The sequence below is a fragment of the Oncorhynchus masou genome, chromosome 31 (genome assembly GCF_036934945.1).
Source record: "Oncorhynchus masou masou isolate Uvic2021 chromosome 31, UVic_Omas_1.1, whole genome shotgun sequence".
In the NCBI taxonomy this organism is placed as follows: domain Eukaryota; kingdom Metazoa; phylum Chordata; class Actinopteri; order Salmoniformes; family Salmonidae; genus Oncorhynchus; species Oncorhynchus masou.
Genome location: NC_088242.1, coordinates 18,603,637 through 18,620,618, shown reverse-complemented (window position 1 = coordinate 18,620,618; position 16,982 = coordinate 18,603,637). Strand labels below are relative to the sequence as shown.

At 43.9% G+C, this 16,982-nt stretch overlaps 1 protein-coding gene across 1 annotated transcript in view; it reads right to left on the bottom strand.

Annotated features, from left to right (window-relative positions):
- The window catches only part of itga9 (integrin, alpha 9), a 144,086-nt gene that overhangs the window by 86,296 nt on the left and 40,808 nt on the right, over positions 1–16,982 (bottom strand). The window contains exons 11-14 of the mRNA XM_064950255.1: positions 11,057–11,151; positions 9,488–9,578; positions 6,496–6,541; positions 5,785–5,939 (exon numbers count right to left, since the gene is read on the bottom strand). Of these exons, the coding sequence (XP_064806327.1) occupies positions 5,785–5,939; positions 6,496–6,541; positions 9,488–9,578; positions 11,057–11,151 (387 nt within the window). The remainder of the gene's footprint in view (positions 1–5,784; positions 5,940–6,495; positions 6,542–9,487; positions 9,579–11,056; positions 11,152–16,982) is intronic.

Genomic DNA, 16,982 nt, shown 5'->3' with positions numbered 1-16,982 from the left:
ATGACTGGAACGAACTGCAAAAATCTCTGAAGCTGGAGACTCACATCTCCCTCACTAGCTTTAAGCACCAGCTGTCAGAGCAGCTCACAGATCACTGCACCTGTACATAGCCCATCTGTAAACAGCCCATCTATCGACCTACCTCATCCCAATACTGTATTTCTTTATTTATCTTGCTCCTTTGCACCCCAGTATCTCTACTTGCACATTCATCTTCTGCCGATCTACCATTCCAGTGTTTAATTGCTATATTGTAATTACTTCGCCACCATGGCCTATTTATTTCCTTAACTTACCTCATTTGCACTCACTGTGTATAGACTTTTTGTTTTCTTTTGTTCTACTGTATTATTGACTGTATGTTTTGTTTATTCCATGTGTAACTCTGTGTTGTTGTATGTGTCGAATTTCTATGCTCTATCTTGGCCATGTCACAGTTGTAAATGAGAAATTGTTCTCACCTAGCCTACTTGGTTAAAAAAAGAAAGTGAAAGCGCTAACTGGCTAGTTGCTAATGTTAGCTAGCTAACAGTTCTTTGTGGCTACCAACAAAGAATTAACATCTACTTTGGATAACACTGGTTTTAGGTCATTTTTGCCAGTTATACTATCTGGTTAGCTACATTATTATGATTCACATATAGCCAGCTGATAGTTATGATGTTTGCTTTGTGTATATCTTCTTTTGGATTTATTGCCATTGTCCTGGTTAGAAGAAGGAAGGTTTAGTGAATAGGTAAGTCCATAGTAAGTGAATATGGCTAACTGGCTAGCTAGCTAGCCAAAAATAATTGACATATACCTTGCATACCATTAGTTTTAGGTCATTTTTGCCTGTTTAACTAGCTTGCTGGCTAGATAGATTACGATGATAATTATGAAATAAAACATTTTCTTTGTGTATGTTTAATCTCTTATTGTTGCCATTGTCCTGGATGGAATCAGGTTCAGAGAATGGGGAGATGCAGCGCGAGGTAATACGTAGGGGAATGCTTCTCAAATGAAATGTTTTATGCGTTCTCCACACTCTCATCCTCACAAGAACGTATTCAAGAGAACGTCCTCAGAAAATTTACTTGAGTATGTAGAGTACAGTAGTGTGCATTTTGGAAACACCCATATACTTTTCTCTCTGCTACCGCATGGCAAGGGGCACCGATGCACCAAGTCTGGAACAGGACCCTGAACAGCTTCTACCCCCAAGCCATAAGACTGCTAAATTGTTAGTTAAATAGTTAACCAAACTATCTGGACACTCTGCATTGACACTTTTTTCACCAACTTTTTTGGCTCATCACATACGCTGCTACTGTTTACTGTCTATCACTTTATTCCCAATTATTCAAAAAACATACAAAAATGTAAATGTTCTGTGTGTGTGGGTGTGTGAATTTGTGCATCTCGTGTGTTTGTGTGTGTATGCATCTCGGTGTGGTGCTTGCGCCATGGTTTGTGTGTATGTGCATGCATGTATGCGTGTTTGTGTGTGTGAGGGGGTGCATTCCATGACCTCACCCTGTCAGGCGGAAAGGGGCGTTGAGTGTTCATTACCGGCCCAGGCGTTTTCACCAAACAGAACAGAAACACACACACATACATCCACTACCGGGCATCATCACCAAACAGAAAGACACGAGGTGTTGCAGTGCAGAACTACTTTCCACTGGTCATGCCAAACAGTCAAACAGAAGAGAACAGAGGACCCTTATTCCTCCTGTTACGCCTGGCCCTGGACCTGCTCCTCATTATGTAATGAAACAGCAGGCTATTTCCCTGTCCTGAGGGGTGCTTAACACGACCACACCCAACTGTGGCCACACCCAAACAACAGTCAACCATGAACACACCTAAAGAGTCAAACGATAACCATGACCAAACACTTAAACACTCAGAACACCATGACCAGACCTAAACATCCAGGACCACATCTAAACAGTCAACACCTATTGGATGGATTATAACCAGACTAGACCAAATCAAATCAAAGTTTATTTGTCAGGTGCACCGAATACAACAGGTGTAGACTTTACAGTGAAATGCTTCCTTACAGGCTCTAACCAATAGTGCAGAGAAAAAAAAAGAAAAAAAGTATGTGTGTGTGTGTGGTAAGTAAAGAAATAAAACAACAGTAAAAAGATATTTGAAAATAAGAGTAGCAAGGCTATATACAGACAACGGTCAGTCAGGCTTATTGAGGTAGTATATACATGTGGGTATGGTTAAAGTGACTATGCATATATGATGAACAGAGAATAGCAGTAGCGTAAAAAGAGGGGTTGGCGGGTGGTGGGACACAATGCAGATAGCCCGGTTAGCCAATGTGTGGGAGCACTGGTTGGTCGGGCCAATTGAGGTAGTATGTACATGATGTATAGTTAAAGTGGCTATGTATATAAGATAAACAGAGAGTAGCAGCGTATAAGAGGGTTTGGGGGGCACACAATGCAAATAGTCCGGGTAACCATTTGATTACCTGTTCAGGAGTCTTATGGCTTGGGGGTAAAAACTGTTGAGAAGCCTTTTTTTCCTAGAGTTGGCACTCCGGTACTGCTTGCCATGCGGTAATAGAGAGAAAAGTCTATGACTGAGGTCTTTGACAATTTTCAGGGCCTTCCTCTGACACCGCCTGGTGTAGAGGTCCTGGATGGCAGGCAGCTTTGCCCCAGTGATGTACTGGGCCATACGCACTACCCTCTGAAGTGCCTTGCGATCAGAGGCCGAGCAATTGCCGTACCAGGCAGTGATGCAACCGGTCAGGATGCTCTCGATGTTGCAGCTGTACAACCTTTTCAGGATCTCAGGACCCATGCCAAAACTTTTTAGTTTCCTGAAGGGGAATAGGCTTTGTCTTACCCTCTTCACAACTATCTTGGTGTGTTTGGACCATTCTAGTTTGTTGTTGATGTGGACACCGAGGAATTTGAAGCTCTCAACCTGCTCCACTACAGCCCCGTCGATGAAAATGGGGACATGCTCGGTGCTCCTTTTCCTGTAGTCCACAATCATCTCCTTAGTCTTGGTTACGTTGAGGGATAGGTTGTTATTCTGGCACCACCCGGCCAAGTCTCTGACCTCCTCCCTATAGGCTATCTCGTCGTTGTCGGTGATCAGGCCCTCCACTGTTGTGTCGTCAGCAAACTTAATGATGGTGTTGGAGTCGTGCCTGGCCATGCAGTCGTGGGTGAAAAGGGAGTACTGAGCACGCACCCCTGGGGAGTTCCAGTTTTGAGGATCAGCGTGGCAGATGTGTTGCTACCTACCCTCACCACCTGGGGGCGGCCCGTCAGGAAGTCCAGGATCCAGTTGCAGAGGGAGGTGTTTAGTCCCAGGTTCCTTAGCTTGGTGATGAGCTTTGAGGGTACTATGGTGTTGAACGCTGAACTGTAGTCAATGAATAGCATTTTCACATAGGTGTTCCTTTTGTCCAAGTGGGAAAGGGCAGTGTGGAGTGCAATAGAGATGGCATCATCTGTGGATCTGTTTGGGTGGTATGCAAATTGGAGTGGGTCTAGGGTTTCTGGGATAATGGTGTTGATGTGAGCCATTACCAGCCGTTCAAAGCACTTCATGGCTACGGATGTGATCGCCACGGGACTGTAGTCATTTAGGCAGGTTGCCTTTGTGTTCTAGGGCACAGGGACTATGGTGGTCTGCTTGAAGCATGTTGGTATTACAGACTCAATCAGGGACATGTTGAAAATGCCAGTTTCTCAGCACATGCCCGGAGCATACGTCCTGGTAATCCGTCTGGCCCCGCAGCCTTGTGAATGTTGACCTGTTTACAGGTCTTACTCACGTCAGCTACGGAGAGCGTGATCAGACAGTCATCCAGAGCAGCTGATGCGCTCACGCATGCCTCAGTGTTGCTTGCCTCGAAGCGAGCATAGAAGTGATTTAGCTCATCTGGTAGGCTTGTGTCACTGGGCAGCTCCCGGTTGTGCTTCCCTTTGTAGTCTGTAATAGTTTGCAAGCCCTGCCACATCTGACGGGCGTTAGAGCCGGTGTAGTATGATTCAATCTTAGCCCTGTATTGCTGCTTTGCCTGTTTGATGGTTCGTCGCAGGGCATAGCGGGATTTCTTGTAAGCTTCCAGGTTAGAGTCCCGCCCCTTGAAAGCGGCAGCTCTACCCTTTAGCTCAGTGCTAATGTTGCCTGTAATCCATGGCTTCTGGTTGGGGTATGTACGTACAGTCACTGTGGGGACGATGTCCTCAATGCACTCATGGATAAAGCCAGTGACTGATGTGGTGTATTCCTCAATGTCATCGGAAGAATCCCGGAACATGTTCCAGTCTGTGATAGCAAAACAGTCCTGTAGTTTAGCATCTGCTTCATCTGACCATTTTTTTTATAGACCGAGTCACTGGTGCTTCCTGCTTTAATTTTTGCTTGTAAGCAGGAATCAGGAGGATAGCGTTGTAGTCGGATTTACCAAATGGAGGGCAAGGGACAGCTCTGTACGCATCTCTGTGTGTGGAGTACAGGTGATCTAGAATTGTCCCCCCTCTGGTTGCACATCTAATATGTTGATAGAGATTTGGTTAGAAACGATTAAGTTTCCCTGCATTAAAGTCTCCGGCCACTAGGAACGCCACCTCTGGGTGAGTGGTTTCCTGTTTGCTTATTTCCTTATACAGCTGGCTGAGTGCAGTCTTAGTACCAGCATCTGTCTGTGGTGGTAAATAAACAGCCATGAAAAGTATAGCTGAGAACTCTCTAGGCAAGTAGTGTGGCCTGCAATTTATCATAATATACTCTACTTCAAGCGAGCAAAATGTAGTGACTTCCTTAGATTTCGTGCACCAGCTGTTGTTAGGAGACTGAAGGAGAACCACAACCATAGGCAGCATCCATTGGCCAAAGGCTACATCATGGAATGACACAATTCAGTGGCACATTCACAAATCGCTCCGAATAATCCACTACAATATAGTCTACTTGTTCTAACTACTAAAACAAGGCATATGAGGGGTCCCATTTCAAACATACCACTCTATCAACTTCAGTGCATTGTACATTTTGTGTGTCTGCTGTAGTTATGCTGTAACATCAAGGCGGTGGCCCGTTCCTGTAGGTTCATGCTCTGCAACATCCGCAGAGTACGACCCTGCCTCACACAGGAAGCGGCACAGGTCCTAATCCAGGCACTTGTCATCTCCCGTCTGGATTACTGCAACTCGCTGTTGGCTGGGCTCCCTGCCTGTGCCATTAAACCCCTACAACTCATCCAGAACGCCGCAGCCCGTCTGGTGTTCAACCTTCCCAAGTTCTCTCACGTCACCCCGCTCCTCCGCTCTCTCCACTGGCTTCCAGTTGAAGCTCGCATCCGCTACAAGACCATGGTGCTTGCCTACGGAGCTGTGAGGGGAACGGCACCCCAGTACCTCCAGGCTCTGATCAGGCCCTACACCCAAACAAGGGCACTGCGTTCATCCACCTCTGGCCTGCTCGCCTCCCTACCACTGAGGAAGTGCAGTTCCCGCTCAGCCCAGTCAAAACTGTTCGCTGCTCTGGCCCCCCAATGGTGGAACAAACTCCCTCACGACGCCAGGACAGCGGAGTCAATCACCACCTTCCGGAGACACCTGAAACCCCACCTCTTCAAGGAATACCTAGGATAGGATAAAGTAATCCTTCTCACCCCCCCTTAAATGATTTAGATGCACTATTGTAAAGTGGCTGTTCCACTGGATGTCAGAAGGTGAATTCACCAATTTGTAAGTCGCTCTGGATAAGAGCGTCTGCTAAATGACTTAAATGTAATGTAAATGTAGTTGTGCTCACCTATCTGTCCAGGCAGGTGTTTTCCTCTGAAGAGCAGGCAGACTGTAGCATTGAAACAGTTGAGGTGCTGTGGTCCCTCGTGACACTGAGGAACAGAGATGTTGATGGAGACAGGTAGGTAGATGGACACGTCCACAGTGATCACCGGTCGGGACCTAGAGACAAAACACAACGTGGTGTCAATGGACCTACAACCAGTACAATGCAACATGGTGTCAATGGACCTACAACCAATACAATACAACATGGTGTCAATGGACCTACAACCAATACAATACAACATGGTGTCAATGGACCTACAACTATTAAAATACAACATGGTGTCAATGGACCTACAATCAATACAATACAACATGGTGTCAATGGACCTACAACTATTAAAATACAGCATGGTGTCAATGGACCTACAACCAATACAATACAACATGGTGTCAATGGACCTACAACCAATAAAACATGCTGAACATGGTACTGCAGTGGACACAGCTTGACATTAATGTCTTTCTGTGATGAAAAACATACTCTGTTCCACTGTATGCGTTTATACTGCTCTTTTCCAATATCCACAGAAGCATAGGTTAACTCTTAGAATAAAACATTGTATTGTGCACACATTCAAAGTGGTATGCTGGTATGGACAGTGAAACAAAGCCACTATTCGTGTAACACCAAAATATATTACATTCCAACTTCAACAATACAACCACTCACCTCAATAACACCACACTATCAGCCATAAACGCACCAATGGTAATGTCTGTAATGAAAGAACAACCAATGAGTGAAACCTAAGTTAGTGCAGATTTATCCTTCTTTGAATATATGGCACAATACACAAAGGTTATCATTAAAAGGGGGCTGAACCTACTGATTTGGCCGTTATTTTAGCTTGCTTATTAATATATGCAGCAACCCTGACTGAAGCCAAATGAGAGTATTGGGGATGTTGTTTAATGTGGGTGTCTCTCGCGTGTGTGATATCTCACGTGGCAAGCGTTTGTACATTCACTCTGCCAAAACAGTACACAGTTACAGTCACTCACCCATCTAGATAACTTGAAACAGTCTAACCAGGTCTTGTATCTTAATGTCGCCTTGGCTAGCTAAGGCTAACAAACTTCTTTCGCCAATTAGCTTCAGCCGGCTGCTGAGCGACCGTGGCAAAGTTACCGTAGTTTGTCTTTGGATAGACTATCTCCGGGGCCAGTTAGGGACTGCCAATACATTACACAATGTAAATGGGACAATATTTCCATGTGACACGCCTTTTAGTTGTCTCATTAAATGATTTCAAAATTTGTATATTAATTTCTACAATTTATAGTTGGTTTGAGATTTTTAAGTCATTGAAATGTTTAGCTATTGACAATTGTAAATATTGTCCCATGTAAATTGTGTAATTTATGATGGTCCTTAACTAGCCCGATAGGCATATCGAATGTCAAACCAAATTGTTCACGGGCATTACGATCGGATTGTGTGCAGCTGCGCTCCAAATTGATGATTACTTGGGTGCTGCTAGCTGTGGGCAGGCTTGAAATAAACCCAAACCAAGGAAACCTACTACACAGTACCCATTCCGTGATCCACCATTTTTTCCTAATTATCTTGCACATCTCAGTTTTGAATGAGACTGACTATGACCAAATGTATTCTATTTACACATTGTAGTCAATTATGACACTAGAATAAATGATTCTGACTAATATCGATGCCACATGGGCTGTTTTCAACCAATGAAGTTTATTGCCTTCAGTTGCGCTTTAACAATGGAGTCCTCATACTTGTTGTTTACTGTTCTAGTTCTGAATGTCCCCTGTTGATGTGGAATGCAGTAAACAACATGCCTCAGCATCACGAGTCTGACCGACTGACCAGGGACCACTCGGAGTCAGACAGACGGTAGTCTAACTGACTGAGCAGGGACCACTCAGAGTCAGACAGACGGTAGTCTAACTGACTGACCAGGGACCACTCAGTCAGACAGACAGGAGTCTAACCAACTGACCAGGGACCACTCAGTGTCAGACAAACGGTGGTCTAACCGACTGACCAGGGACCACTCAGAGTCAGACAGACAGGAGTCTAAATGGCTAACCAGTGTCCAATCAGAGTCAGACAGACAGGTGAACAAGTGGGAGAAGGCGTGAATAACACCACATTCGAATCAGCAGACATTCTTTACTTTGTCTGCTGATTCGATCCGAGCTCGTTTGATTTATTCGTTTAACCTAAATCTAACCAGGTAGGATATTGAGAACACATTATATTTTACAATAACGACATGAAGTTGAGCTGTAGGCTCCAAGTGTTTCATTAACCCTGAAACTAGTATAGCTGTAGGCCCTACGTACATCATTAACCCTGAACCTAGTGTTGGCTAGTGGAGCTGTAGGCCCTACGTACATCATTAACCCTGAAACTAGTGTTGGCTAGTGGAGCTGTAGGCCCTACGTACATCATTAACCCTGAAGCTAGTGTTGGCTAGTGGAGCTATGGGCCCTACGTACATCATTAACCCTGAACCTAGTGGAGCTGTAGGCCCTACATACATCTTTAACCTGTTGAGTGTAGGGGCAGTATTTGGATGTTTGGATGAAAAACGTACCCAAATGAAACTGCCTATTTCTCAGGCCCAGAATCTAGAATATGCATATAATTGTCAGATTAGGATAAACAACACTCTAAAGTTTCCAAAACGTTGAAAATATTGTCTGTGAGTATAACAGAACTGATATTGCGGGCGAAAACCTGAGGAAAATCCAACCCGGAAGTGCTGTTTTTCCTGAAAGCTCTCTGTTCCATTGCCTGCCTTCACTCTATTTAAAGGGATATCAACCAGATTCCGTTTCCTATGGCTTCCACATGATGTGAACAGTCTTTAGACATAGTTTATTTTGAAAAATGAGCGAGAAAGATCACATTGCGTCATTGGATGGCTGGGTGCCAGCAGCGTTTTGCATGCGCAACAGCTTGGAGCAGACATTTTCTGAACATAACGCGCCAACCAAATGGAGGTATTTTGGATATACAAATAATGGAAGAAAAGGAACATTTATTGTGTAACTGGGAGTCTCGTGAGTGCAAACATCCGAAGATCATCAAAGGTAAGCAATTCATTTTATTGCTTTTCTGAATTTCGTGACCAATCTACTTGGCTGCTAGCTGTTTGTAATGTTTTGTCTGCTGAGAGAGATGTCCTTACATAAACTCTTGGTATGCTTTCGCCGAAAAGGTTTTTGAAATTTGACACACCAGGTGGGTTACCTGGATCACCTGACACGCCAGGTGGATTGCTATATTGCACTTGTGATTTCATGAATTAAATATTGTAGTAATTTAATTTGAATTTGGCGCTCTGCAATTCAGCGGTTGACGAAAATGATCCCGCTAACGGGATGGGTGCATCAAGAAGTTAACTTCTGAACCTAGTGTTGGCTAGTAGAGCTGTAGCCCCTACGTACATCATTAACCCTGAACCTAGTGTTGGCTACGTTGTATCATCTGTTTTGTACTGTACAAAGGAAAAACCTGCACTCACTGAAATATTATTTAAGTTAATCTTTAAGAATATTCGGGTTTTTTTTTTTTACAGTGTATCCCTTTTGAATCTGGCACCCAAAGAGTTTTTGTTACTACAAACTTTTCAGTTGAGTACGTCAATTCTTCATTCTATGTACTGTACTGTATATTGTGACAGTACCTAGATATCCATTGCCGTCCATGTCCACATTGCCGGATATTGATTGGCCGAACATCTGGAAGGCGGGGTTTACACTCCGTCCAGACAGCCTCTGCAATAAATTATATAAACGTGAGAATACACACACACACACACACACACACACACACACACACACACACACAAACACACGCACGCAAGTACACACACACACAGACTGATCTGACAGACTAACACTAGCGAACACATTACTGTAGCAGGAGGGATCAGCATCACATTGTCTCACAAACAGCATGTTTTTGCTACCTCTACTAAAACAGACCACTGTGTCTGTTACTGCTACCATAACAGACAACTGTGTCTGTTACTGCTACCATAACAGACAACTGTGTCTGTTACTGCTACCATAACAGACAACTGTGTCTGTTACTGCTACCATAACAGACAACTGTGTCTGTTACTGCTACCATAACAGACAACTGTGTCTGTTACTGCTACCATAACAGACCACTGTCTGAGCTTTAATCTACCATCAACACTGAGCAAGGCTACGGTTTGAGAGGGAAGTGGCCTTTTACATTTCACCTCATCCTGTATCTCAGTAAATAGAAATGATGAACTACTGTGACTGTTTTAAATGGGACCCTATGCAGTGCACTACTTTTGACCTGGGACCTATTGGCTCTGGTCAAAAGTAGTGCACTATATATGGGTGCCATTTGGGACTCACACTCTATAATATTGTTTCATGGGGCTAATATCCATTGTAGGGATATTTTGGTCTGGCTTCCAAGCTATTGAAAACACACTCCTGTGTGTGTGTACCGTATGTGTGTGTTCGTATTAGATGAGTGGAAAATCTCTTCCCAGGATAACATTACCACCTGGGTCTTTATGACACTTTAGTCAGAGGATGCATCCCAAATGGAACCCTATTCCCTATTTAGTGCACATGGGGCTCTGGTCAAAAACATTGTACTATAGGGAATAGGGTGTCATTTGAGATGCAGCCAGAGAGTAATAGTGCTGCTGTGTCAATACAGATGGAGCTGTGATGTTATCCTTGTTGCTAACACAGTGTGTGTGTGTGTTTGGTTTCATTATCCTTGTGGGGACCAGAAGTCCTCACAAGGATAGTAAAACAAGGAATATTAAGAACATTTTGCCGGTACCCACAAGAGGAAATACTATTTTAGGTTTAGGGGCTAGGTTTAAGAGTTAGGGTTAGGATTAAGGTTAGTGGTTTAGGGTTTGGATTAGGGTTAGTGGTTTAGGGTTAAGATTAGGGTTAGTGGTTTGGGGTTAAAGGTTAGGTTAAGGGTTAGGGAAAATAAGATTGCGAATGGGAATCAACTGTTTGTAAAACAAACGTGTGTGTGGGTGGACTAAACTAGAAAAAAACAGATGAAGATGATATTTTATGTTGTTGGTCTTAAACACAGGGGACATAATGTCTCAATTGGTTTAAAATTAATTGTCTCTTGACTTTCTAGTATCTCTTCCTCCAAAAGAGCCTATGATGGTGGCATATTATCTTCCCAAGACTTGTGCTGACTACTTGTTGTGTCTAACCATTGAAAGTGTCTTTACCATAGAATATTTGTTGACGATTCCTGTGGCATCACCATGGTAAATGTAGACTGCTCCACCGTAGTCATCTTCTTTGGGTGCTCCTATGGCCACATCTAGAGAGAGATGGGGAGAGAGAGATGGGGAGAGAGAGAGAGAGAGAGAGAGAGAGGGGGAGAGAGAGAGAGAGAGAGAGAGAGAGAGAGAGAGAGAGAGAGAGAGAGAGAGGGGGGGGAGAGAGAGAGAGAATAGGACAGAGGCAGAGAGACAGAGACAAACACAGAGAGAAAGAGTTCAGTATTACTCGTCTACAGAAAATGAACAAGAAAGTTAAGAACCAACAAGAATTCCAACTGCTGTTCAAGAAGTTGCTTTGTGTGTGTCAGTACCATAGAAATTAAATGAATAGAAACAGTGTCGTCATGCACCCTAAAAATCTGAGGGGGCACAAAGTATGTGAGGATCGCTAGGGGGTGACCTGAATGGGTTAGGCACCACATCCTTAAGTTGGAGAATTTAGCATTTTTCAAACACCTGAAACAGCTTTTTCCTGCAATCTATAGCCATAATCATTACACGTAATTAATATATGAGCATACCTCTTGAGGGGTCAACTTTTCACCATATGATTTTCACTGTACCCTGCAATCACACCTGCAACCCTGTACATGTGACTGTTAAACACTGTGTGGTTCTTTTTAAAGAAACTAAATATGCTTCTCTGCTAAAAGATTGAAAGGAATGTGAGTCTTATTCAGTACATTTAGCTTTTCTAAAGTCTACCAACCCAGCAGGCATGCCAGCTAAGATAGTTCGACAAGCTAGCTCCTCTAACTTGATTGATAGCCTGAAATAGCGTCTTACTAATAACTACACAGAACAAAAATATAAACGCAACATGCAACAATTTTAAAGATTTTACTGAGTTACAGTTCATATATGGAAATCAGTCAATTGAAATAAAGGCACTAATCTATGGATTTCACATGACTGGGAATACAGATATGCATCTGTTGGTCACAGATACACTATATATACAAAAGTATGTGGACACCCTTCAAATTAGTGGATTCTGCTATTTCAGCCACACCCGCTGCTGACAGATGTATAAAATCTTGCACACATCCATGCAATCTCCATAGACAAACATTGCCAGCAGAATGGCCTTGCTGAAGAGCTCAGTGACTTTCAATGTGGCACCGTCATAGGATGTCGCCTTTGCACCAAGTCAGTTAGTAAAATGTCTGCCCTGCCCCGGTCAACTGTATGTGCTGCTATTGTGAAGTGGAAATGTCTAGGAGCAACAACGGCTCAGCTGCAAAGTGGTAGGCAACACAAGCTCACAGAATGGGACCACCAAGTGCTGATTTGCGTAGCACGTAAAATCAACTGTCCTTGGTTGAAACACTCACTTCTGAGATCCAAATTGCCTCTGGAAGGAACGTCAGTACAAAAACTGTTCTTTGGGAGCTTCATGATATGGGCTTCCATGGCCGAGCAGCCACACACAAGCCTAAGATCAACATGCACAATGCCAAGCATCGGATGGAGTGGTGTAAAGCCATTGGACTCTAGAGCAGAGGAAACGCGTTTTCTGGAGTGATGAATCACGCTTCACCATCTGCAGTCCAACGGGTGAATCTGGGTTGCCCCAATGCATAGTACCAACTGTAAAGTTTGGTGGAGGAAAAATAATGGTCTGGGGCTGTTTTTCATGGTCCAGGCTAGGCCCCTTAGTTCCAGTGTTGGGAAATCTTAAAGCTACAGCATACAATGACATTCTAGACAATTATGTGCTTCCAACTTTGTGGAAACAGTTTGGGGAAGGACCAAAGGGAGGTTCATACAGGTTCATACAGAAATGGTTTTCCCTGACCTCAACCCCATCGAACACCTATGGGATGAATTGGAACACCGACTACGAGCCAGGCCTAATCACCCAACATCAGTGCCCGACCTCACTAATGCTCGTGGCTGAATGGAACCAAGTCTCCAAAGCAATGTTCCAACATCTAGTGGAAAGCCTTCCCAGAAGAGTGGAGGCTGTTATAGCAGCAAAGAGGGGACCAACTCCATATTAATGCCCATTATTTTGGAATGAGATGTTTGACAAGTAGGTGTCCACATACTTTTAGTCATGTCGTATACCTTAAAAAAATATTTGGGGTGTGGATCAGAAAACCGGTCAGTATCTGGTGTGACCTCCACTTGCCTCATGCAGCGCGACACATCTCCTTGGCAAAAAGTTGATCAGGCTGTTTATTCTGGCCTGTGGAATGTTGTCCCATACCTCAGCAAGAATGGTAGAGATAATCTGAATGATCGGCTATGAAAAGCCAATTGATATTTACTCCTGAGGTCCTGACCTGTTGCACCCTCTACAACCACTGTGATTACTTTTATTTGACCCTGCTGGTCATCTATGAACATTTGAACATCTTGGTCATGTTCCATTATAATCTCCACCCGGCACAGCCAGAAGAGGACTGGCCACCCCTCATAGTCTGGTTCCTCCCTAGCATTCTTCCTAGGTTCCGGCCTTTCCAGGGAGTTTTTCCAAGCCACTGTGCTTCTACACCTGCATTGCTTGCTGTTTGGGGTTTTAGGCTGGGTTTCCGTTCAACACTTTGTAACATCAGCTGATGTAAGAAGGGCTTTAGAAATACATTTGATTGATTGATTGATTGATTTATGTCTGTTGCTGGATATTGGTGGGAACTGGAACACGCTGTCGTACACGTTAATCCAGAGCATCGCAAACATGCTAGATGTATCCAGGTCTGGTGAGAACTGGGACATTTTCAGCTTCCAGGAATTGTGTACAGATCCTTGCAACATGGGGCAGTGCATTATCATGTTGAAACTAGAGATGATGGCGGCGGAGGAATGGCACGACAGTGGGCCTCAGGATCTTGTCATGGTATCTCTGTGCATTCAAATTGCCATCGATAAAATGCAATTGTTCTTTGTCCATAACTTATAACCCCACTGCCACAGTGTACACACATTACCATACACGCTGTCTGCCATCTGCCCGATACAGTTGAAACCGGGATTAATCTGTGAAAAGCACACTTCTCAAGCATGCCAGTGGCAATCGAAGGTGAGCATTTGCCCACTGAAGTCGGTTACGATGCCAAACTGCAGGCAGGTCAAAACCCCGGTGAGGACAACAAGCACACAGATCAGCTTCCCTGAGACGGTTTCTGACAGTTTGTGCAGAAATTCTTCGGTTGTGCAAACCCACAGTTTCATCAGCTGTCTGGGTGGCTGGTCTCAGACAATCCCTCAGGTGAAGAAACCAGATGTGGAGGTCCTGGACTGGTGTGGTTACACATGGTCTGCAGATGTGAAGCAGGTTAGACGTACTGCCAAATTCTCTAAAGCGATGTTGGAGGTGGCTTATGGTAGAGAAATGAAATTATCTGGCAACAGCTCTGAAGGACATTCCTGCAGTCAGCATGCCAATTGCACGCTCCCTAAATCTAGAGACATCCATAGCATTGTGCTGTGTGACAAAACTGCACATTTTAGAGTTTTACGATGGCGCCGGAGGGGAGGTCTGCCGTCTTTCCGGCTCTTAACCAACCATGCTATATTGTTTGTTTTTTCGCGTTGTTCATAACTTGATTTTTACATAATGTTGCTGCTACCATCTCTTATGACTGAAACGAGCTTCTGGACATCAGAACTGCGATTGCTCACCTCAACCTGGACAAAGAGTTCTTCTTCAATGAGTTGGACGGGAGGGATATACTACTACAGACACCCGACCATGCCCGATCCCCGTGACTCACTGGAGAAGGAAACTGAGATTTTGTGGAAAAAGATCAGGGTGCCTTGTGAGAATCAGGTGACGAGTGGCTAATCTGCCCTTGCCTTCTGTCCAGCTAGCTAATGTTCAATCACTGGAAAATAAATGGGACGAGCTGAAAGCACATATATCTTACCAACGGTACATTAAAAACTGTAATATCTTATGTTTCAACAAGTCAAGGCTGAACGACAACATTAAGAACATACAGCTGGCGGGTTATACACTCCATCGGCAGAACAGAACAGCAGCCTCTGGTAAGACACGGGGTGGGGGCCTATGCATATACAGTTGAAGTCAGAAGTTTACATACACTTATGTTGGAGTCATTAAAACTAGTTTTTTCAACCATTTCACAAATTTCTTGTTAACAAACTATAGTTTTGGCAAGTCGGTTAGGACATGTACTTTGAGCATGACACAAGTAATTTTTCCAACAATTGTTTACAGACAGATTATTTCACTTATAATTCACTGTATCACAATTCCAGTGGGTCAGAAGTTAACATACACTAAGTTGACTGTGCCTTTAAACAGCTTGGAAAATTCCAGAAAATAATTTCATGGCTTTAGAAGCTTCTGATAGGCCAATTGATATAATTTGAGTCAATTGGAGGTGTACCTGTGGATGTATTTCAAGGCCTACCTTCAAACTCAGTGCCTCTTTGCTTGACATAATGGGAAACTCAAAAGAAATCAGCCAAGACCTCAGAAAAACAATTGTAGACTTCCACATGTCTGGTTCATCTTTGATACAATTTCCAAACACCTGAAGGTACTACATTCATCTGTACAAACAATAGTATGCAAGTATAAACACCATGGGACCACGCAGCCGTCACACCGCTCAGAAAGGAGATGCATTCTGTCTCCTAGAGTTGAACGTACTTTTGTGCGAAAAGTGCAAATCAATCCCAGAACAACAGCAAAGGACCTTGCTGGAGGAAACAGGTACAAAAGTATCTATATCCACAGTAAAACAAGTCATATATCAACACAACCTGAAAGTCCACTCAGCAAGGAAGAAGCCACTGCTACAAAACCGCGATAAAAAAGCCAGACTACGGTTTGCAACTGCACATGGGGACAAAGATCGTACTTTTTGGAGAAATGTCCTCTGGTCTGATGAAACAAAATTAGAACTGTTTGGCCATAATGACCATCGTTATGTTTGGAGGAAAAAGGGGGAGGCTTGCAAGCCAAATAACACCATCCCAACCGTGAAGCAGCATCATGTTGTGGGGGTGCTTTGCTGCAGCAGGGACTGATGCACTTCACAAAATAGATGGCATCATGAGGGTGGAAAATGATGTGGATATATTGAAGCAACATCTCAAGACAACAGTCAGGAAGTTAAAGCTTGGTCGCAAATGGGTCTTCCAAATGGCAATGACCCCAAGCATACTCCCAAAGTTGTGGCAAAATGGCTTAAGGACAACAAAGTCAAGGTATTGGAGTGGCCATAACAAACACCTGACCTCAATCCCATAGAAAATTGGTGGGCAGAACTGAAAAAGTGTGTGCGAGCAAGGAGGCCTCCAAACCTGACTCAGTTACACCAGCTCTGTCAGGAGGAATGGGCCAAAATTCACCTAACTTATTGTGGGAAGCTTGTGGAAGGCTACCCGAAACGTTTGACCCAAGTTAAACAATTTAAAGGCAATGCTATCAAATACTAATTGAGTGCATGTAAACTTCTGACCCACTGGGAATGTGATGAAAGAAATAAAAGCTGAAATCTAGACCACCTTTACTCCACACACAGAGACCCATACAAAGCTCTACCTCGCCCTCCATTTGGCAAATATGGCCATTAATCTATCCTCCTGATTCCTGCTTACAAGCAAAAATTAAAGCAGGAAGCACTAGTGACTCGGTCTATAAAAAAGTGGTCCGATGAAGCAGATGCTAAACTACAGGACTGCTGTGCTAGCACAGACTGGAATATGTTCCAGGATTCTTCCGATGGCATTGAGGAGTACACCACATCAATTACTGGCTTTATCAATAAGTGCATCGAGGACATCGCCCACACAGTGACTACGTATATACCCCAACCAGAAGCCATGGATTACAGGCAACATTCGCACTGAGCTAAAGGGTAAAGATGCCGCTTTCAAGGAGTGGGAATAA